The following is a 24,459-nucleotide window of genomic DNA, read 5'->3' as shown; positions in this document are numbered from 1 at the left end:
CTACACTCAGTTTTAACGTGAGGATTTTTTTTTAAAATGTACTAACCTGTACAAGATAATCTCTGGGCAAAAGGGGCAGACGAACATGCTCCATTAGTTTAGCCATGTGTTCTAAGCGAGACTCTTTCTCATAATTTATCCAAGATATAACAGCTTCAAAGACCTACGCAGAGAGAGTACAATTAACTATAGAAAAGAGAACGTGCCTTCTCAGTAATCATCAAAGCCAGGGGCTTAGTGATCTAAGCATCAGGTTTGCAGTATCTAAAGAAATAAATAAAAGATGCACCAGGGATAAGAGCTCTAGCAGGTAATAATGCAGAAAGACAGATAAAGATGCACAATGCTGCATATATGCAGAGCACAAACATTTCCCCAAGCTTTGGTCATGTGTGTCAAGCGAACAGGGCTGCACACTTTGACAAATCCTCTGTTTCATCATTAGATGATCAATGACATTCTCAAAGCGAAGCAGGTCACCCAGACCAGCACGCACCTCTGTTACGTTAGGTATTGGAATGAAGACAAAATGTAATTAGTCTTTCAGCATTCATGCTGGGCATTATTCGTAAAAACAACACACAAGGATTTATTATTTGTAATACGCGAAAGATCAGGCAGATGAGCTTCACACATGTTCTGGGATCACATGCTAATTCGGTGCTTAAAATCAGATTTAAATCCCTTCATCACCTCCTTCCAAAACTTGAAAACAACTATGGAAAATGCTCACAACATGTGCAGTGAAATCCCTAATATTTTGACACTTGTTCCAGTTCTTAAATTTCACCCTCCTCTGATAGCTGAAACAAGGCTAAACTATTATAAGCTAAATATATCCAAACACCACCAAAAAAAAAAAAACCTGTGCTTCCAGGAGGGAAAGAAGGGGCTGTTGGAAATTTGGTGAAGAAGCCTGGTCTGAGCACAATTCCAGCTTCATTTCCAGACCAAACAGGTTCAGATCTGCGGCCTAACTTTCGGCCCAGAACAAACTGTAAATAGACAGACACTTTGTATAGCAGTAGCTGCAGTGGAGAGTACGCCACAGAACAAACAAACACACAGAATCCTGGAAGAATATGCATGCTGTGATGTATTAAAAAAATAAAAATAACTCAACTGATGGGTAGAGAGTGGTGTTTGGTGAAGTATCTAAGAGCATTTCATTCTGCCCATATTGTTCAACGTTTGGTTAACAAAGACCAGTTAGTAAAGGCCCATCCACAAAGGAGTTGAAACCACAACAGCTACAATCCTAGTGTAGACAGGGACGAAAGACCTATCAAGAAACGTAAAAGGCATTCCAGAGAAAACCTGCAGAGTAGGGAAAGGGGGCAGGGCAGTTGGAGATATTATGTAATACAATCCAGATCCTTGCAACAGGATGACTGACAGTCAATTCCCATGTTCCCACTGAGCCAGAATTGTGAAATTTGGCACTTATTCAGTGGGCCTCTACGTACATGTGAAATATCCCAGTGCTGACCTTTGCCCTTCCCATCAATGGTTACCAAAATATCCTCACTCTCTCTAAGAGATTTCAAGTGTATCCCTTACATCTAGCATCTTGGAGTCTGGCATATTCACTCAGAGTTATGAGTACATGCCTTCCAGTTTTGACCTTTCCAGGCAGTCACCAAATCATCAGTCCCACAATTTACAAGTATCTTAGTTTCTTCTGGGAGGCAGCCACGTTAAGTCCAAGGCCTCCAGTTTGGAGAAATTAAAGTGATGTGATGGCACCAGTTCTACGGGTCATTGTTTAGTCCAAAATAGTAGATGGCTATCTCAAGACATCCAAAATAAGATCAAAGAACACTGCTGGTGTTGTGTGGAGGAAGTTTATACTGATGCTATCCGTGCTATACCTACTCTGTGGATAAACGGGAAAATTCAAACTCACAAGGTGTACCTCTGGTACCTTCCAATAGCACCTAATTCAATTTTTAACAGAGGAAAAATCTTAGTCCAAAACCCCAACTTCTTTTATTTCAAAAGTTGTCTCAGTTTCCACGTTTCCACTGTTCTGCAGAATTATAATTGTTACCAGGTTCCGATCAGTTTTTGTATTTCAGTGCACGACTCTACTCATCATCCAGAGCATTTCACAGCTGACCCAACAGAATCTGAATGGCCATGACCCTTCCACTGTTTGCAACACCCCTGTGACTTTGAGACAGCGCTTTCCAGCTACACACCCAGAGAACCTGGATGTAAGAAAGCCAATCTTTTCCATTCAGTTCAGTGAGAGCCACCTACCCAAACCAAGGTGCTGCTCTCGAGTTCAGGAGAAGGGGAGCTCTGACTTGCTGAGTAACGAACGAAGTGTAGGAAGAGACTGGGACTGCCTGAAAAGCTTTTATACAAGTTTGGAATATCACTTCTGTGCACACTGCCCGAGAGAAGACAGAGTGAGCCTTCGTGTTTTCCCATACAGAAATCTCTGATGACCCCAGATTCTGAGAAGTTCTGCACCAGCTTCCGCAGTGTGGCATGGAGTGCAGGTCCATTGAGGATTGGGCTCAAAGCCCTGGGTTATATTTATTAGGTTTAAGTGATGGATCAATAAGCAAATTTTAGCCCGAGACGTAGGAGATTTGGGTTCAATCCCCTGTTCTGTCACAGACTCCCGCTGGGTCTGGCTACACAGAACTTTGGCGTGAATGAGCAGGCTTCCCAGCCCAGGTCTCGGGATGGGGGCAGGCTTCAGGATCCAAGCGCTAGCATGAGCCACAACATCAAAGCCCTGTCCATACAGCTATTTTTAGAGCACTGGCGCGAGCCCTGCTAACCCAAGTCTGTCAGCCCAGGCTGGGAGACCCGCTCCCACTTGCTCCAAAATGCTGTGTAGACGTACCCTGTGTGACCTTAATCTCTGCCTCAGTCCTCCCCACTCTGTAAATTGGGGATAAGAGCATTTCCCTAACTCACATGGGTGTTGTGAGGATCAATACATTAATCATTGGTAGGCACGCAGAAATGGGGGGCTGGGTTACCACTTCTGCAGGTTACTGCTAAATTCCAGTTTCATGCACGGTTAGCTCCTAGTTTTTATATGTCTGAACAAACTTGATTTTGTAAAAAAACAGTCCCTCTTTCTATGTCTGATGTCTGCAGTTGAAGCAATGAAGTAAGAAAGGAGAGATGCACCCAGGTACAGCAGAGGTACTAAGAGGACAACCCTTCAAGCTGACCACATGTATACAAACAAGACAGATAACTTGGTGACAGGAATATTCCAAAAGCAATGCCTCCCAATGCCCTGTTTCAGTTTGGGCCTACGGGTACCTGAAAGTGTCCATCTATTCTGGAAGATGGAATGTACTGGTTCATTAGTTCCGTTATACACAGAAGACACATCAAGAATAGGCATTTCAACTTATTTCTTTACCCACGAAGAGTTTAACCTACTTTAAAAGTGAGCACTTCTCAAAATCTGGTTATGACAATTTAGCCCTATGCCGTTTTAAACATTTGTCTACTTACTCCATCAAATTTTTTTTTAAAATAATCAGCTACACCAGGGGTTTTCAAACTGGGGGTCGGGACCCCTCAGAGGATAGCGAGGTTATTACATGGGGGGTCACGAGCTGTCAGCCTCCACTCCAAACCCCGCTTGGCCTCCAGCATTTCTAATGGTATTAAATATATTAAAAAGTGTTTTTAATTTATAAGGGGAGATCGCACTCAGAGGCTTGCTATGTGAAAGGGGTCACCAGTACAAAAGTCTGAGAACCATTGCGCTACACAATGAGAACATTGGAAGAGATGAATATGCAAGGTTAGAGAAATTTTACTGCCTATAATACCGACGTTTACATGAGCTATTGGACTATTCTATCAATAGGACCTGAATTTTTGGAATTTTCTTTGGATGCCAGAACATATCCTGCGTGTCTATATTAATCCCATTCTTTTTGCATCTCTAGCCTATTATTAATTTCTGTTGTTTTGAATGTGTGGCTTCAGCTTACATTTTCTTTTACAGTCTTGCACGCTTACTTCAAAACCTACCAACAAAATTATGTTTTCAAATGTATGAAGTCCAGAAGAGAAGAGTGGAAGCTCGGCTTTCCATATCGTGGGAACACGGACAGTAAAGGCTATTTATTAACACAACAGATGTGTCAACACAGCAGTGCGAAGAGCTAGTAAAACCCTGTGCAAGCTGCTCTACACAAGCAGAGCAAATTTGTGGCAAAATCATACGTACAGGATGAGAGTTTGCTTTTCCCTTTTAACTTTCTGATGACAAATTCATTATGCATTTATAGCTCAGATTTTGCATGTGAGTGAGCTAGGATGACCAGTGTCCGGTTTTCAACCGAAATACCGGGTCGAAAAGGGACTCTGGTGGCTCCAGTCCCATTAAAGGTCCGGTCGGCAGTGCTGTGGTACTAAGGCAGGTCCCTACCTGTCCTGGCACCGTGCTGTGCCCTGGAAGCAGCCAATGGGAGCTGGGGGCAAGGTGTCTGCAGCAGGTGAGAGCAGCATGCAGAGCCTCCTGTCCATCCCCCCCCCGTCGCCTACTAGTGTCAGATCTGCTGGCTGCTTCTGGGGCGTGCGCAACGCAGTGTCAGGACACGCTGACCGGGAGCCGCCCGAGGTAAGCCCTGCCCCGCTGAGCCAAGAGCCCTTACCCCCCGCAGCATCCCAACCCAGCCCAGAGCCCCCTCCTACACCCTGAACCCCTCATCCCTGGCCTCACCCGAGCCCTCACCCCCCTCCTGCCTCAACCCACAGCCCCCTCCCACACTCCAAATCCCTGGGCCCCATCTCCCAGCCTGGAGCCCTCTCCTGCACCTCAAACCCCTCATCCCTGGCCCCACCCAGAGCCCACACCCCTTCACGCACCCCAAGCCCTTGCCCCAGCCCAGTGAAAGTGAGTGAGGGCAGGGGAGAGTGAGCCACCAAGGGAGGGGGAATATAGTGAGTGGGGGCAGGGCCTCGGGGAAGAGGCAGTGCTAGGGTGTTCGGTTTTGTGCCATTAAAAACTTGGCAACCCTAGAGTGAGCTGGTCATGTCAGTGTGATAAACTACAATATCATGTTCTGGTGACAATCAATCTATCATTTTAGGTGCTTATCTGGCCCCTATTTCCATAAAATCTGAGCACCTCACAATTCGTGTGATGTCTTCATCCCCACAACCCCCCTGTGAGGCAGGGCAGTGCTATTCTCCCCATTGTAATTGTACACATGTGGAACTGAGGCACACAGGCTACGTGACTTGCTCAAAGTGAGACGGGAAAACTTGAGGTGGAGGGAGTAATTGAACCCACCTCTCCCAAATCCCAGGCTAGTTCCCTAACCACTGGGCCATCCTTCCCTCCAGCTATTTCATCTGCATTGACCAATAAGTAGGGCCATACCAAATTCACAGCCATGAAAAACATGTCCCAGACTGTGAAATCTGGTCTTTTATGTGCCTTTACCCCATACTATACAGATTTCACGGGGAGACCAGCGTTTCTCAAACTGGGGATCCTGACCCAAAAGGGAGATGCTGGGGGTTGGCAAGGTTATTTTAGGGGTTTGCAGTACTGCCGTCCTTATTTCTGCACTGCCTTCAAAGCTGGGTGGCTGGAGAGCGGTGGCTGGGGGCCAGGCGGCCAGCTCTGAAGGCAGCGCCCCGTCAGCAGCAGTGCAGAAGTAAGGCTAGCAGCACTGGTAATCCCCCTACAATAACCTTGCGACCCCCCCCACACACACACACACAACTCCTTTTTGGGTCAGGACCCCTACAATTACAACACCTTGAAATTTCAGATTTAAATAGCTGACATCATGAAATTTACGATTTTTTAAAATCCTATGACCAAGAAATTGACCAAAATGGACAGTGAATTTGGTAGGGCCTTACCAATACGGTACGGTGCCTGATATGCCAAACTTCCAAATGGCACCAGCCACCATTATTTTTCTTTTAAAACAAAACAAAACCCTGCCAGAAAAAAGCATTTCCTTATTTCCTCCTAATAGTGGACCTCTCCTCCCCGAATTACCCAGTTCTGAATTGCAGAACATGCAACCTCCCATCCAGGACCAGTGAAAGGCCTAAGGTCAGATATCTCATGATGCTTTGGGTTTAGAAGACGAGCTTTATATCTGTGGAAGAGAGAGATTCCTGTTTTCCAAAGAGAAACAGAATTTCCTTCTTACCCTGGGAGGAGATGGATAAAACACTTTTTATAGTCAAGACTTTATGTAGAGAAAATTGTGATAGAACATGTTGATGGAGTTCTAGAATTTTTATTAGTTATAAATTTTCTCTCCTTTTGAGACGTGGTGCGCTATTGGAAAAAGGGCTCGAAGACAGCATAACATGAGACCAGTTACCAATAAAATAGCTAAAAACTCAAAACATTCCCGAACAGATTCTCTATTACTACATAACTTACTGTACCTTTTCTTCTGAAGACACAGTGAGCTTGTCACTTGAAATTAAACTGCAAACCTGGTCCAGACTAAGGCTAAGAAATTCTTCCCCTAGCATCACCTCGGGAAAGTGCTGCTCTGTTCAAAAAATCAAAGGTTGGAAAGGAAAATTATAATGAAATCCATGCTTTCAGTCAACAGAAGGACTACAGTGTTCAGAGAATTGTTACTATTACAGCAAAGGCCCAAGACAAATACGATTACACTGGAATCAAAATGCTGTATAGACTAGAAAATATTCTCAGAGCAGGTTAAAGCAACCTGCTGTTATTTGAAATGCTGCCCCAGAGATTCATTCACTAATTGCAATAAATCATAAAATGGGACAAATAAAACTCTGTAGTGTTGCTAAGTATTTTTCTTCAATGGCAAGTATAATTACCAATGGCAATTCAGAAAGAAGAGCTCGTTTCCCGACCAATAGATAACCTGCAACCATGCCACCTCTGGATGTGACCCTTGTCTGCTCTCGCAAGCTAAGCAGCATTAGATTTGTTCTGTACTTGGATGACACACCCCCAGAAGAAAACCAGACGGTGAGGCAGGAAGTGGTGCTGGCGAGTCAGCAGGTGAGACTTAGAGTCACTAAGGCCAGCACTGTTCTAAGGAACGCTGTGTTGTTAGCTTTCAGAGATGTTGAATGGAGGCTCTGAACGTTGCCAGTTATTAAACCAAAAAACCCTGACACTGACTTGAATCATTTCAACAAGACTGGCACAGTCAGCATTGTTGTGTATAACCCAGCGGCGGTCTGACAGCCACACGGGAAGTGAAGAATTACACAGAATTACACTGCTGAAATTTCAGGCAGCTTGGGGTGATTAAATAGAGCATGGAGAGTCATCAGCCTCCCGTCTCCACTCCTAGGCCTTCCATAACCTCCAACTCATCAATATCCCAGGCATCTCAACAGCTGTCAGCCACACTCCACCCTGACCCCTCTCTTGTGCCACCCACCCCCTGTTTCACTAACCCCTACTCCTCTCCCCCCCCCCCCCCCCCGACACCTAATACTTCCATCTTCCTCTCCTGCTCCAGCAAGCCAAATGCCCAGGGTCAAAATCACTCCTAACAGTAACTCCAGTCTGTCGGCTGGTCTCTACCTCCACCACCTTTCCTGACCACTGACCTCCCCTGTCCCTGCCCTCACCCCCATCACTCTCTTCCGCCTACTTAACCTTTTACTGTCCTCAGGCTCCGTCATCACTAAGTATAAACCTAGTTTCCCCCATCCTCAAAATTCTGACTACAGACCCCACCAACTACTTATCCATCTACCTACCCCACCCCTTCCTCTAAACTCATAGGATCCACCCTGGCCTAAGTCCCTTTCCACCATCTCCAACTCCCGCCATTCTGACTTTGAGAGGCACTGTATAAAAATACTAAAATATTTGTGTGTCACAAATAATCAGACAGGGAGCAATCTCCCTGGCAGCAACACAGTTCTGAAAGAGCTCTTCAGATCTGACAGTGCTTTCCATTACATATTAAAGCTTAACGAAGGGCACAGGTCCATATAATTAAAGAATTGGACATTTGTTGTCTAAAAAGGCTGAGATCTGTTTGCAGACACTTTTATTGCTGGACAAATATCCGTACTACTGCAAACTGGCTCTCTTTTATACAGCCCAATCCATTATTATAATGTTTCGCAGGAGAGTCGGTGCTTTATGTTATTATGTAAATCAATAGGATTTGTATATATCCCATCATGCATGTGGTACTTTAAAGGACAGAATTAAGACAGCCGCTGCCCCTAGGCACTTACAGTCTCACCTAACACTTGTACAGCCCCATTTATCTTTCAGCTGAAATATGACAACATGAATCTTTAAGCTTGGGGAGTCTCTTTGGAGCAGCGACTTTCAAGGCCTAATCCTTTCAGCACTGAGAAATCCAGCCATGAGCACCGAGGTGAGCTCACTGGGGCGAGGGCCACATCTTGCGTTCTGTTCCGTACTGCACTCACGGTGCCGTGTGGGTTAAATGACAGCAAACAGATGGCAATTCCTTCCCTTACATTTCCTCCCTTTCCGCTCGCTCCGCCCTTGCTGTCTTCTAGGAAACGGCCATCGCAAAGGACTATTACTCCAGCTAACGTGGCAAACTCTCTGGCTGAACTCAGACATTAACAGGCCCAATTCTCATTGACACTTTACAGAACACTCTGACTGCACAAGGGTGGATGTACATTACAATCAGCACCCGCTTTAGGGTACCTTCACATGAATGGCTTTAGTGTAAATGAGAATTAGGCCCTGACATGTTGTGCCTATGCCAGCGGACAGTACAAGACTCCATCCAGCACAATGCATGTGCTCTGGATAATGCAATCTACGGTTCAGCCAAGACAGTTCAGGTATTGGACAGCAGACAATGAATATTTCATTCCTTGCTATTTGTTACAAGCATGTAAAATATGTTCTGATTTTACACATTTAACAGCATCTGCCCTCTCATATAAAGAAGACTACTTCACCTGCCTAAATTATCCATTGTTTAAAATTAAGCTTTTTTTAAACGAGGCATTTTCGAGTAACTGAGCTCATGAAATCCTTGGGGTCTCCCTCAGATTTCTGGCTTGGCTTAATGCTGTTACATAAACAACTCAAAGAATTTTAATGGCATTTGTATTAATGGAGTTTCATTAACGTTATACAGGCTATTGTATTAATAGGGACTCATGAAGGCCAATAAAGCAACAAAAGTAACTGCCAAACAACCAAATAAATATATACAGAATGCACTGCTTGTTAGGTTAAAGATTAACCAGGGTCCTGGAAGCAAGGATAATGAGGTATTACAAGCAAACCCTTACACAATAAACCATCCCTTTCAGAGTATGTTTTTCTCCAGGGAATAATGCAACAAGGGAGGCTGAAAGGTTTTGTCTGGATTTGAGGGAGAATGCCGGAGAATTTGGTGGCCACCCGATTTTTTTGTTGCGAAAGAGCCTACTCACCATATGATTAAAAACCATAAATGCCAGGCAAAATGTCGCAGAGGAGAGGAAGCGTGAACGCAGAGCCTGATCGGGGAAGGACTTGGAGACTAGCCCTGCTTTGCCTACACAAAGCACAGCACAGCAGGCAAAAGCTCAGAAGCAAATCTGCTGGAGAAAGGAGGGCGCGGGGGAGTTAAGAGCATGGAGAATTCTCACTCGGGTCCACTTGGGTTTCTGCCTCTGGCACCAGCTAACAGATACAGGAACAAATCTCCTGGACGACGCAGGCAGGCAGAAAGCAAGCAGAGAGTATAAAGAGACGTCATTGAGGAATCGGTATTATCGCAATAGGTTATTATCCAATTAAGTCAGCCATTAAATTGAAGAGGCATTTCCTCCATGGATGTCAGTTGTCATAGTTCCTTCAAAGTCCGTGGAACAATGACAACGTACACCAGCTCAGGATGTGTCCCTAAACCTGTTTGCCTAGACAAGTGCTCCTAGAATGCACATCAAACTAGTGCAGGTTTGTTGTGGTTGGATACCAGCTGCCAAACAAGAGGAATTCAGACTGCTCCATCAACATGGCTGACATTGCTGAGTAACTAGCCAAAGGGCCTTGATAGCGCAACGCAGCTAGCATTCCTCATCCAAAGGCCACCAAAAGAGCGTCTGGTGTGTCCTGGGACCATGTAAGTTGAATTTAGCTGAGGTGGAGCAGAAGGACAGCGTTTGGCACAGACAAAGCCTGGCACACTCTGAACGATACATCCGTAGCAGTTGGCCTGGTTGCAAATAGTGGCAACCTCTCTGTCCAAGCTCTATTACAAGTCTTGGAGATTAATGCCATCAGGCGTTACCCAGAGCATGGACGTTAACTTCTGGTACCGCTTGGTATATTGGAACTCGCCAAAGTCAGGGAGGCTTTGAGAGTGACTGAGCGTCCTATGGTGCAGCTGCAAACTAGAACAGCCGCTTTGTAACTAGACTGACTACCATCTAAGTAGAAAATGTTCTAAGTGACTGAGCACCTTGCATTAGGGTTTGGCTTTTAGCTGTCCAGATACTCAGCCTTCTCTTGGCTCATTTAGATTAAAAAGAGTCCTTGGTACATAACATGATGCCCAATACGAATAGACAGATTTGAGCTCATGCGGTCTGTAAGAGAACTGTTGCGAGTAGTATCAAGAAATAAATAAAGTAAATTCACAAGTGCCCATTGTGATCAATGAATGGTTACTGCCTAACATTGCTTCCAAGTATAAAACAAAAACAAAAATCTCTCCTTGTCCCCCCGGCAAATTCTCATCTTAAGTGTAAAATGTATCTGCAGAATATAGATCAAATGTATTAAGAGACTGAACTAAGGATTGTGTTCTTTATTACACTGCAGTGTCTGAGGTGCGGTACAGAGAGACAGAAAGACAAGATACTGGCACATCGAAGATGAGTAAACATGCTTTTCAGTTAGCTTATGGATAAATATTTGAGAAAACTATGAGAGCAACTTCCCCCTCGTCGGTCATAGTAACGTAAATCCCCAAAGGGTCAGTCAGAGGAGCCCCACTACAACATGCTTTGAAAGGCTGCGCTCCCAGAAGACGAGCAGGAGAGAAAGAAATTTGATAAGACAAACAGACAAGATATTCCGCCTCTGTTCTAGAGAGTGTTTTTTCCAGAAGAACCACCAAGCTGTATTTCTACTACAGATTTAGGAACACATAAAGGAAATAATTCACCTGACACCCGCCTGCATTTTCCATAACAAATTAAACTAAAGTCCTTCATTTCACCTCCAAAGCTTCCATTATTCTGAAGAGCCTCCGTCTTTTGCAGGACCACCCCACATCAGAGCCCTGCAAAGTCCAATAAAGAAGCCCACTGCATGTTCTTTGGAAACAACATTAAAAGTACGAGTTGCTAATGGCTCTAGCCCCAAGTATCCTTTATACTTGGGCCCAAACTCTAAGTGGCTGGGATGAGCTAGGATGTTTTGCTCACCTGCATATGCATTTGCCTGCTGCAGAAGTTCAGTGCAGGTGTGCACATCTGCAAAGGCTCGAATTCCAAGGCAATTTGTGGGGTGCAGCTGGGACTGGAGAAAATCACAGCAGTTTTGTCTAACATCCATTAATTGCAATAAGCTGGCAGCTGGCAACAAAACCTGAGAGTGGGAAGGAAGCAGGGGGAGAGGGGGGAGGGAGAAGAGAGAGAAACCAGAGTTAGCACCAGAGGCACCAGTTTGATTCCTGGCATAAACTCACCAGATATTACTCCCCTTCAAAACAAGAATGGGTTTCTTGGCTTTTTAGGGGCGGAGGGTGTCCCAGCGGCAGCACAAGAGGCGCTAAAGATTTAGGAGCATCTATGGACAGAGGTTCCCTCCCCCATGTGGTGACTGGCAAAAGCAGCAACATCTTGGGGGACCCAACAGTGACGCTCCCCCCCTCACTTCTTCCCCACTGAAGAAGTTGCACAGGCAGGCAGAGGAGAGAGACAGCACAATGAGCCTGCTACAGCCAACCCACCTAAAATCCTCAATTGGTTGACAGTAGGTCCCTCGTGAAGCCTTCGTTCTGGAGAGCATTATATTATTTGCAGGCTTGGGATGGAACTCACACCCCACACACGAACACACAAACATTCCATTATACTTAGGACCCCAACCACCTGGAATCTGAGTTTCCAACCAAAAAAAAAAAATCCTTTTATTTGCAGGTGGGTCATCTGTACCGGCAAGGAGCTATTAATGTGCTCCACAGCCAGTTTTCGGTTTAAAAGGTTTTTAGGTACAGAACTATTCTCTTGGGGGGCAGCCCTAATGCTCGAACAATGACCACATCTTTGCACCCACAAAACTGCAGATGCCACTTATAGGATTTAGATGCTGAAATACTCGACTGCACCCACAAATGAGGTACTTAAGTGTCCAGGCGCTGGAAATCGCACCCACAGAATTGAGAGTGCAAAAAATGGAGGCCGGGATAAACCCAGGACGAGAACTCGGCCTACGGCATTTAGCACTGTTCATCTGTGAGAGAAAATGCCTTCAGAGCTCCTGGACAGGAAGTCAGAGATAAAGCCAGGCTGGACACTGCAGCCGTCACTTCAGCTTGTTACGTTTCTTTTCTCTTGTCTTTTGCCAACGCACTGCGATCAGTTTTTTGAGTCCATGTTTTTATAACTCTGGCTAGTGCCGAGAACTCGTTCTTGATGGGAACACCAGCCACACATTAATGGGGTTTCAAAACATGTCACCAACTTCTAAATTATTTCTAATCACGGGAAACAGATGCCTGTTAAAAAAGCTTATTTTACTGCAGCTCAGTGTTGGTAAGAAGCAAAAATGTTTTTTTCCCAAGCCTCCCCCTCCCCCATTCATCTCAGCAGAATAGCACTAAACCGGCAACCTGCCCTTAGGTACATTCTAAGCCACTGATCCATTCCAAGAAAAAAAATCGAATCCAACTGGATTACATGTTAATATTACCAAGCAGTAACTTTCACAGACAGCTACAACCCCAACAGGCAACAATAAAACAAAGAAATCAATTAACCCACGGGGCTGTTTCATCCAAACACTTCGATCCCAGGAACAGATTAGTCTGTCTGGTTGATTCAGTTAAAAAGGCGAGAGCAGTGTTATCTTAACATCTAGCTATGAACAACTTTCTACTTTCTCATTATTCTACTAAAACTGCCTCCTTAGTTCAACGTGGGGGTGTGCACGCAGCTTACATAACCATCCCAAGGAGCGAGATCCTCCCAGGTTCACTACAAGCTGAGGTTACTCCATCTGTATCAATACATCACAGCTTCCGAATGTACTGTCCTGAGCAAGCTGAGTGAGAGGATTTCCTTCTGTGTTTTGGGATAAAATCTGCATGAAAGAGGCCATCCATAATAAAGCTATACTGGGTTACAAATGCACAACAAAGCCACAGAAACTTCCCGGAACCCCTCCTATTATAGCACTGGGCACGTAACGGGTAAAGTGTACTTTACTCTGAGTAGTGGAACAATTCCCCAGGACATAAGCATTTGGCCTGCTGCATGGAAAAGAGGCATCATTACCTAATGCTTAAAGAGAGAGAGAGAGAGAGAAAAAAATATAGTGTATCAACAGATAAGTGGGTTGTCACTCTCTCTTTTCTCAGTTGTGTGCTTCTCTACCAGTCTTGTTTTTACCAGAGAACATGAAAACCCAGCTAAGGATATCCGTTAGCACTGTGTATGTTTCCTGTAGAAATAACAGGAGGAAATGCCCTGCCTAATCACATACCCTGGCTAAATCTCAATTCCACTATGATCCACGCAAGTTTTTGCCATCTATTTCAACTGCATCAGAATTTGGCTCTTAATGCTTAAATTCAAGTTGCTGGATGCAATTTAGACAGCAAATGCTAATCTGGTTTCTCAGCTACATCAGCTTCCTGGCTAAAACTTGAGTCTTCCTTTGAAAGTTACATCAAAACCTGTGCTACATTTACTACTGAAATTCTCTATTGGGATGACTTATATCTGGAATCGGATACATGGTTATAAGCTGCAATATCCAGATCTCGGCAGCTGCTGTAGCTGGTTCTCAGATTCTCGTTTTGCTGAACACTATTTGCAAGGGATTGTATTTTTTTAAATGTTTGGCTGAGGTCACAGCTGGTTTGGGAACAGTTTCTGAACGTCAGAAGGTGTGAACACATTTATATTGATTGCTGCAGTTGAAAGGAAGTATGGCCCAGTGGTTAGGGCACTAGCCTTGGCTGTGGGAGACCTGGGTTCCATTCCATGTTCTGCCAGAGACCTCCTGCGTGATCTCAGGAAAGTCAATTAGGCACAAAGACTGAGTTTATCCTCAGTCATACGGGGATAGTAGCACTGTCCTGTCACACAAGGGTGTTGAGAGCAAAAATACATTAAATACTGGGAGTAACTCAGATGCAACAGTAATGAGGGCCAGATAAATATGATAGAAGCAAACAATGAGGTAGAGCTAGACAGCCCACGATACGTTGAGGGGGCAGGTCTGAGACAAAGATGTAGATCGGGCATTGTAACCCTCCCCTGACAAACCACACATCCTCATTAACAAAAGGTACTCTGCATATCAGCAGAGGACTGAAGGCTGCTTCCCGAACAGACATCCTGAAGTGCTGCTGTTTCCCTGAAGCCTCTTCCTGGAAAGTTTTCTACATAGTTTGAGACACAGAAGTACATGGATCCTCCATGTGGAAGGCAGATGAAAACACTGTGCTGTTAGATGAGCATCTGCCAATGGCCCATGGGACAGAGGAAGCTACATTCAGCTTCCTTTGATTTCTCTGGTTTGTCTAAGAGAGAGAATTTGCCTTATTGCCCCGCTCTCCAAATGATGTCCAACCAGCACTAGCAGCTGGGAATGAAGACCAGCTCCCGCATTTAAACGCTTTCCCCAGGGGAAAATACGGCAGCAGCACTGCAGGTGAAATGCTTCCATACGGGTGACCCTGGCACAAACCAAACAGACACACGGTAACATCTCCGTGTGGAGAAACAAGGAGAGGAACAGCCAGAGAAAAGGAGGGAGAGAAAAAACAGGTGGACATGAAATAAAGTGCGGAGGCATCAACTCCACTCCCCAAAAATATTCCTTCCCGAACTTTATATTGTAGAATGGCTAACTGTGTCTGTTGGCAAACAGCTGAGAGAGCGTGCAACAAACCACATCAGACTGTGACTGCAAAACCCACACTATAGTTTTTAAGGTGCTACGAGTTTCCGTTCCTTGTCCATCTCCCATCTGACGATACTGGCCTCTAATCCTTCCTAAGGGATTGGGGGGAACCCCAGTTTGGGTCCTGTTAAAACTGAACAGCCACAGCAGAGGGATATTAAGGAGGTCTCTTTGGTACTCCATTAGACACAAATGTAAATCAAGAATATCTCCTGTAGCAAGGAGAACACAGATTTTAATCAGACTTCCTTAACACACTGGGCTTGTCCACACTACCGTGCGGGGTCGATCTAAGATACACAACTTCAGCTATGTGAATAGCTGAAGCTGACAGCTGGCGCTCTCCTGTCGAGTCTGCTTGCACTTCTCGTTGTGGTGGAGTACCGGAGTCGAGGGGAGAGAATGTTCAGCGGTCAATTTATCACATCTATATAAGATGTGATAAATCGACCCCCACTGGATCGATCGCTGCCCGCAGATCCAGCGGGTAGTGTAGACAAGCCCTATGCTGAAGGACTCTCTCTGCCTCATCCACAGCTTTCCTGTATGCCAAAGTTGTTGTTTAACAACAGTTTCCAGCGTTGCCAGAGATGTGCTGGGTAAAAGGGTGCAATCTCTGAAGGCTCCAAAATGCTGCAGAGTTTACGGAAGGTTTTCAATTACATTTTGCAGACCACATTTATTTGTAAAGGTTTTTAAAAACCAGGGGAGTCCCCAGCTATTTCCCCTTATGCCTTGGATTCTCGGACATTTTTCATTCTACAAACACCACACACACACACACACACTTACTTCATGCAATGAGTGCACAGGGAGGCACTCAAACACAGCATCCTGCACCTAACTGGGAAGGGTTTAATTGTGGGATCAGCTCAATGAGCCCATTCCCAGGGAACCAGTTTATCCTAATGATACTTATTGACAATTACTTGCTCAATTAGGATGGTAATTTCTTGGATGCATGCAGGTAATTAAGCAGCTCTGTTAAGGATCTCTTCCCAGTGACGTGCTGTAGGGGGTCTCTCAGGGGGTCCTGCATTAACGTTCCATCACCAAATGGAATGGAAGATTTTTGGAGTAATATCCCTGCATCTGATGGAGTCACCTCTTCTCTGGGCACTGCCACAGCATCCCTGCCAAAAAAGATTTACCTATCCTTGGAACTCACGAAGACACTTGAAGAGCAACATTTATTTGAGCGGGGAGGATTTGGTGAAGTCCAGATTGCTCCAGGAATGAGGTATTTTCAGAAGAGTTTCCATGGAGAGGATAATCCCAGCCCCTTTGAGTTTCCATGCCCACCCAAGGTTACACAAGCTGGTCACTGTGCAACAAATACAGGACAGGCATTTCCAGAACACGCACCGGATATAATGTTGCACTGCCTCCCTCCCTCCCTGGTTCTGTGGTTTTGTTTAAACAGGAACCCAATCAAGTCCCTTTTTACCGTCCCTTGCTCTTCTCTCTGCAACATACACACCCTAAGGCCAAGGCACAGGCTGAGGGGGACAATTTTTGTGGGAGCCCCATGCTAATGGCACTTCACTGGTCCGGCCCTCGTGAGGCTGACAGAGCTATGTCTCCTTCCAAATATCTGCACTACCATAGGCGTTGGAACCAGGGGTGCTGGTTTGAAGTAGTAACAACCACCCAAATACATGGTTTCCACCTTCAGCACCTCCACTACAAAAATTGTTCCATCACCACAGTGAACTAGTGCTGGCTCAGCAAAGCAGAACTGCTCTAATGCCCCCTCCTGGGCCCATTTATGTTCAAATAAACTCTCATCAAGCTCACAGCACCAGAAGCTTCTTCAGAAACCTGGCAGCACTTTAATTCTCTACCTTGACTTCATCTCCACTAGGGGGAAGTGGCTTTGAGCCTTTGTCAGCAGCTGGCCTTTGTTCCCTGTAACTCTTTACTGAGCAAGCAGCTTAGATGCGAGCAATGGAAAGCCACTGGAGAGACATTAATTTCAGCTACCACTTGAAGTCTTCTCTTACCTGGGAAATCCACATAATTGGCATGCCAACAGCCTGCCGGAACAGCCAGATTTTCAGGGTTCTACCAAGCCATGTAACTAGAATACACTGGGCAGCAGGCTCTGCTCAGAGGCACACAGGCAGCTTCCAATGAAGCCAAAAGGGGATGTATGTAAGCACCCATAGACTGAACTGGACCCACAATAATCGCAGGTTCCTGCAAATTCCTTGGGGCCAGCTTACACGCACACACCCCATAAAGGGAGGGAAGAACAAAAACTCACACCACATTACAGCAAGAGGCAGCAGGGAGGAAACCCCAGGTGAGGATTTCCTCAGATTGTTGCATGGCAGGGGGATTTTCCCCCAATCCGTTCTCTGTAATGAGCATCAGTATAAAAAAATTCCTCACTCTTTTTTAGTAGATACACCTGAGACATTAACAGTCTTACTCTTCATCATTCATGCTGTCTGAACTTCTTTGGCTAGCTATGCAAAGAGAAAGAGACAAAGAATGATCTCCTTTCTAGAGCCATCACAGGCTCTATGGGAGGAATAGAACTGTTCATTATGTTCTGTAGAATGGTTAAAAAAAGGAGATCAGGGAAAAGGAGATCATTCTCTGTGCATTGCTGTCAGTGTTGAAGAGTAATTTCTATTCTATTGGTTTCAATATAAAATTAAGTTAAATTCTATAAGACATTTCCAAAACAATATCAACTTGGATATTGAAACAGACTAGTCAGTTTCATCTTTGTTTATAATGGGTTTCACTTTCTTTAAGTTAATGCAGTTTCTTGTATTAACATAATTCTGGGCTTTCAAAAGGGAGCAGGGTGATGTTTAAATAAGTCACACGGGGGTGAAGCTGTCTGGGGTTTGTTTTATTTAGATCATGCAAACATCTCTATTCCTATTGGACTTTTCTAGGCCTCTGTCCACTTGGGTTTGAACTAGTTTGACTGCATACATCTTTGAAAGAGTATAGAAAGGGCTCTTACTTCAACTATTTGTTCCACCACAGAGCTTTAAAGCAAAGGCAGTAGTTGGGTTCTATTAGGAAGACACTAGCCTCTGTTCAGTTCCCGTGAGCCAGCGTTTGGCTAGAGGAGACATACAATCTGAACCTCTTGATGTTTACCATAAGACAGACAGACCAGTCTTGGCAATGTGTAAGCTATATCTCTTCGCATGAGATGCAAGCTCCTAGAGATTCAGGAGAGAGAACATTTCCCAATACACATTATTTTGGAGCCATCCAAGGCTCTTTTATGTCCCCCATTAACGTTGTATCTGAGCACCTCACAATCTTTAACATATTGATCCTTGTAACACCCCTGTGAAGTAGTGAAGTGCTATTTTCCCCATTTTACAGATGGGGAACTGAGGCAAGAGACTAGGTGATTTGCCCATGGTCAGGCAGGAAGTCAGTGGCAAAATAAGCACTCAAACCCTTGTTTCCCCAAGTCCTAAGGGATTGGACAAAGCTAGTGGCCATCTCACTTGCATCAAGAACATCACCACCTGAAGACAGATTCTTAAAGGGCTTCTTGCTGCTCCCTCTAATCTCGCATTTTCGAATAAAGACAATTTAAAACACACACTGTAGTATTTCCCAGCACTCTCTCTCGTGCTCATTTTTCACTCCATCCTGTGGAGATGAACTGCGTATGCCTTGTCCAATTTCAGAATCATTCAGAAAAGGAAGATGGTTGAAACTAAGGCTATGTCTACACTGCAGCTTATGCCAGCATAATTTATATCGCTCAGGGGTGTGAATAAACCACCCCTCTGAGAGACAGAAGTTATACTAACGTACGTGCAGGTGTGCACGGTGCTTCTCCCACCGACAAAGTTATGGGCACTCGTGGGGGCTGGAGGAGTTAAGCAGACAGAAGAGCTCTCTCCCATCAGCTTAGAGTGGCTACATCGGAGAGCTTATAGCGGCTGTAAACTCTCTAGTGTAGCCGTGCCTTATGTCTACCATTTTTAAACAAGTAGCAACAACAATTGAAACCAAACCTGTCAGAGATCCCAAAACCCCTCCTGGAATTCAATGACCCACTTCCCACCAGCTGCTCTTCTGCTATAAATACAAATGTAGGCACTGGACACCTTCACTATCTTCCACACAGACACAGGAGAAAAGTAAAAATACCCGCTCCTAAGCATCATGTGTTACCTACAGACTATACTAGTCTACTGCACCCGGTCAATGATTCTTCCCCCTGCTGCCAAATAGTTTTGCTTTCCTTGTATTCAGTAACTTCCTCTCTACTCTTGATGGTCCCCTGCCTATTTCCCACTCCACACAATCACCGCTATCAATCTGACTCTCTTCTCTTTACAAATAGCTCCCCAAAACAGGACTTTATAACCAAAATTCAATCATGTTTGTAATTCTTATTTTGTATTGGCAGGTTCTATATAAAATAACCCTCTCTTCCACCCATCTCAGCTTACTAGTATTCTTTATTATCTGTATAGCATCAATAGGGTACTAAGTGCTTTACAGACTGGTACAAAGGAGCCCAAATCTGCTCCCCCACCAGATTAACACTGGCATTACTCCTTTCGAGATGCACATGATTTATACCAGTGTGAGAGCAGAATCAGACCCAATGTTCTTCCCCCAAAGAGCTTCAAGTCTAGATAGAATACAAAGGAAGGAAGTAGGAACTAGAAGTGGCTATGCGAGCTCTGATTTTAGCTGTAAATTTGCATTCTACTCAAAGCTTCACACAACCCAAATGACTACCCATAAGAACTAAAAACTAATCACCACAGGAGTTTTCTATTGGGACCTGAAGAACCATCATCCCACTTATGCTTGTTTTAGCGTATCTTGACCTTCACCAGACTGACCCGACAAGTTAGCACAGCTTCTTGGAAGGCAAATGCCTAGTCTTATCATATGCAGTGGTGTTGTACTCATGTCGGTTCCAGGATATTAGAGAGATAAGGTGGGTCAGGTAATATCTTTTACTGGATCCACTTCTGTTGGTCAGAGAGACAAGCATGTAAACTCATAAGCTTGTCTCTCTGACCAACAGAAGTGGGTCCAGTAAAAGATATTACCTCACTCACCTTGTCTCTCTCGTCTTATAACAGGAACATGAAATGAAGACTAAATGTAACATGACTTATGTGTGGGGAAAAAGCAGTAAAGTGCCTCAAAACAATACAGAAAAGAAAGGTAGCACGCGTCACACTCTACCCTTCATTTTGTGTAGCCTGCAGGCATCAGTTACGCTGATGGTTCCTCAGTCTGCGATTTAAGCCATGAAGGCTTTTCCCCTTCAGTTTCCGGGAGTTATTGAGCCCAGCTTACCTGCACGTTCTCTTCCGTGACCTCTATTTCAGCTGTATAGATGTAATCAATCAGCTTACTCAGTGTTTGCCCATCAACGTCTTTTATTTCAATCTTCTTTGCTTTACTTTCAGTCATGTCTCCTGAAATTCAGTTCAAATTGGTATTCAGTATTTGTTTGCTTTTCTCCTCCCCTCCACCTCAATGCCCCATATGCCCAGTGGAAACTCTCCCTCCACCCCCAATTAAAACACACATTGAAAGCCCTGAACCCAGTCGCTATCCCTGCAGGTCGAGGATGACTGGCAGAAGTCCATTAGTGCCACCTTCTAAACATCAGAGAGCGATATCAGGAGGCAACAAGAGAGACTGCCCTTCACTCAGGGTGTGTGTGCACTGTTTCACAGCCCAAGAACTACAACGGGGGAGAGGTACCCCAAGAACAGCATGCCCAGCATCTTCTCCTGAGGCTTCCAGCATAGTTCTGCAGACTGAAGAGATTGGCCTGGTTCAAATACATTTCCCCATGAGCTGGGTGCTTGGATGAAGACAACCTCCTGAGATTCACCCAGGCTCAAATGTATATGAGAAAACAATAGGACACAATTAATTACTCTCATACATGGATAAGCACAGAAGATGACAAAGAAGTTGTCCTTTGATAGGCTATAAGAACTAATTATGGGTGAATCTCCGGAGGGCCTCTTCGCACAAACTAGGAAACTATGAAAATCTCTGCAGGAATCACCACTCCTTTGCTAGCATTTTTTTTTTTTAGCCAATGGGGCAGTCCTATCCAGAGGGATAGGCCAAAGGAAATTTAAGGTTAACTTTTTCTTTTTTTTTAAATATAAAAAGTGGCAAACAAGAGACTCCATTGGAGGTAAACCAAACCTGTGTCTGCTCAACAGCCTACACATGCATATCCCGGTGTAGCTGACTTTGAGCTTAATTAGAAATGGAGGTGGGAAGGAGGTATATTTCAGTAACAAAAGAAAGCTGTGGGTGTTGCAAGAAAGGATCCCTGAGGCCACCTTTAACGATCAGTTGCAGAAAGTGACATTACACCTCCAGGTTTTCTCAAAATGCTGATGATAAGCCAGGGAAGAAAAACAAATTCCAGCAGCAGAAGTAAAACAATAGAAGAAAACAATTAAGTTAGACAAAGGAGAAATTGAACAACTGTCAGATCTTGTACTGGGATACGAATAATCACAACACTGAGAAATTCGGTCACTCAGTGCTGCTGTGGGATTAAGAGGAGTAGTTCTACACTCATCCTCTGTGAAAAACAGTTACAGGCTGCATGTATGTAAAGGAAATGTCCAAGTCATCTTTGACATGACATGACAGAACTCCACATGCTAAGAGCACAGCACATGGCCTGGGGTGAGACAGACACACAAAGGCAACCAAGTTTCAACAAAATCCTGACACTGGGAACACCACCTAGCTCTGGCTTCTTCACACAAGTGACATGAACTACGCTGTGTGTGAGTAAGATGAGCAGGACCTGGACCCTAAGTAAAACCAATAAAGCCTTGCGTTGAACTGAATGAATTAAAAAACGCAATGATAAAGATCACGTAAAGGAACCTGGGACATCTTTACAAGCAAAAGACCCACATCTGTGAAGTCAAATCAAATCCCTGGTGGTATTTAAAGCAAGTGGGATTTAAAAAAAAAAAAAAAAAAAAAAAAAAAAGAAGAGAGAGAGAAGAATTCTCACCACCTGAAGGAAGCGTCCTGAAAAAAGGATATTACAGAATGGTCCATAAAAGTCTCCCGGGTGCTATGGTAACAACCTGTACCTGTGCTTCAGAGCAAGCAAAAGACTCAGCACAGACATTGATATGTTTATTGAAAAAAGAGGGGTAGAGGACAGAGTCAGAAGAACTTATGCAGAGATCAATACACGAATAGCTCAGAGAGACTGATCTGAGATCATCATCTCCCTTTGTGGCACTCATAAGACACAGCCAACAAAAAATACATACTGTGTGGGCTCACACGCCCACCCACAAGCTGCTAACGCTGCAGTTTGCATTCTGCTAGATCTCTAGATCGTTATGCTCAGCTCCATAGCCCGGGCAAGTAGAGCTGCAGCGATAGCATCTACCCCCTCCACACTCCAGCAGGTCACTCCAACCTGTTCCACTGGTCAGAAGGCACCACTTTTCACATGCCTGTTTTTCTTCCCAGCCAGGAAACATCTGGACACTATGAGCTGAAAGGGAATGGGGGGCGGGGGAGGGAAGTTAGCAGGATAATAGGAGTGGGTGATAAATGCTTCCATCCAAGTCGAAGCATGCATATTCAGTACAAATATAGCATCTCCTAAGGCATCTTTGGAGGTGTCGGAATGACTGGATGAATTAATTCAACTCATCCCATACACCCTTTCAAAAAAAAAAAAAAAAATCCTAAAGTCTTTGACAAACCAGAATCAAGCCTTGCTTGCTTCAGATCTTAATTAATAACAGTGCTTTAAATTATTTGTATTAGCACTATACCGACAGACAACAACTGATAACAGGGCCCCACTGTGCTAGGCACTGTGCACATTAGCCAAGCCCTGCTCCAAAGAATCAAAATAGACAAGACAGACAAAGGTAGGAAGGAAAGTGACTTGCCTATGGTCATGCAACAGGTCAGTGTCAAAGCCAGGAGAGCTGGGTTGTGTTCCTGACTCCCAGTCCTGTGCTCTACCCACTGGATCATGCTGCCTTTTGCTGCTGAGTAGACTTTGCAACCACTACTCCCACATCTGCAAGCACTTCTTACGTGTACCTTGCACACCCCCTCAATACACATGACTGTCTGTCCTATATACTGCAATGCCATTGCTCTTTCTAGCCTGCATTAACTCAGTGGGGGAGTCAGTTCTTCTCTCCCATCTTTGATATTGCCTTGTTCACGGAGCACTGCAGGCCGCCCTGCGCCATGTTTCTTGTGCTCCACATGGACACTGTCTGGTTCATAGCTCTAGCTCTTTTTTGTGGCAGGGGGTTTTAAACCAAGGATCTGTTCAAACTGCCTGTGAGGAGAATACACGTGTGGCAGAAAACACAATGGCAGCCCTTTCACACACAAAAAGAGGAGAGCAGATTCTGAAGTGATGCCGAAGATCTGAAGAGAAGATCTGGATTGCTGCTGACTACTTCTGTGCTTCCAAAACCCCAAAACACACAATCTGTTCTGCAGTAACGGCCTCAAACATTCCAATCACATCACTGCAGCTTTTGCAGTCATTATTGGAGTGGATCAGGTTTTGTTTTATTTCAAAATGTTGTACATTATAATGACCATCCTTGCAGAACAAAACAAAACCATCAAGCCTCCATGGGAAGTGCTTTTAAAAAATAATGAAGGGAAAGCAATCAGTTTAGGAACACTGCTCCAAATTCAGCTCTGGAGTTCGCAGGGATAAGTCTCATGACCTTCAGTGGGCGATGTGCCTGCTTATTCCAGAGCTTCAAAGTCTTGGTTTTAAACAAATACATAACTAGAAGAGATCAGCTGGCTAAAGGCACTGGCATAGGGAGTCCTTCGTCTCAAGGTCACTGGTTCAAATCCAGTAGAAGTCTACACTGAGAGTTGCTGACCAGCAGTGGGATGATCGCACAAAGCAAATGAATTGTTAGTCTCCGTTCGGTTCCTGCTTGTCTACCCACAGTCTTCTTTTCTACCAGCTAACCCAATGAGCACTTTCCTCATGGGCACGGCCACAGGGATTTTCCCCCTGGAGTGAAATCTCTCTGCCCCAGAAGAGGTCCCTTCCAGGCCAAGCAGGACATATACTACTAGAGGCTCTCCCAAACAGCTTGCTACTGCTGCTGCTCATGCTGTGCGGGTCCTGTGGATAAATACAAGAGCTCAGTTTCCCCACTGCTGTCAAGTTTCATCTCTGAGCAGTAACAGAAAAAAAATGAAGAATATTCAGCTTATTTTTGTAAAGGATCACTCTCCACAAAGTGAAACAATGCTGAGGTACAGAGAAGTACTTCTGACCTTGCAATAGGGAGACCCAGAACTTGTTCCCAGAATATGGGAACAGCCAGCCCTAAACA

The 24,459-nt window shown here is 44.7% G+C and overlaps 1 protein-coding gene across 5 annotated transcripts in view; it reads right to left on the bottom strand.

Moving 5' to 3' along the window:
• KLHL3 (kelch like family member 3) overlaps window positions 1-24,459 on the bottom strand; it is a 70,934-nt gene that overhangs the window by 28,504 nt on the left and 17,971 nt on the right. For all 5 annotated transcript variants that reach the window (XM_007053589.4, XM_043520737.1, XM_043520736.1 and 2 more), the window contains 4 exons: window positions 20,411-20,532; window positions 11,389-11,551; window positions 6,409-6,518; window positions 47-163 (listed from right to left, as the gene is read on the bottom strand). In XM_007053589.4, the coding sequence (XP_007053651.2) occupies window positions 47-163; window positions 6,409-6,518; window positions 11,389-11,551; window positions 20,411-20,532 (512 nt within the window). The remainder of the gene's footprint in view (window positions 1-46; window positions 164-6,408; window positions 6,519-11,388; window positions 11,552-20,410; window positions 20,533-24,459) is intronic.

The sequence above is a fragment of the Chelonia mydas genome, chromosome 8 (genome assembly GCF_015237465.2).
Source record: "Chelonia mydas isolate rCheMyd1 chromosome 8, rCheMyd1.pri.v2, whole genome shotgun sequence".
NCBI classification, from domain to species: domain Eukaryota; kingdom Metazoa; phylum Chordata; order Testudines; family Cheloniidae; genus Chelonia; species Chelonia mydas.
This window is presented reverse-complemented; position numbering and strand designations above follow the sequence as displayed.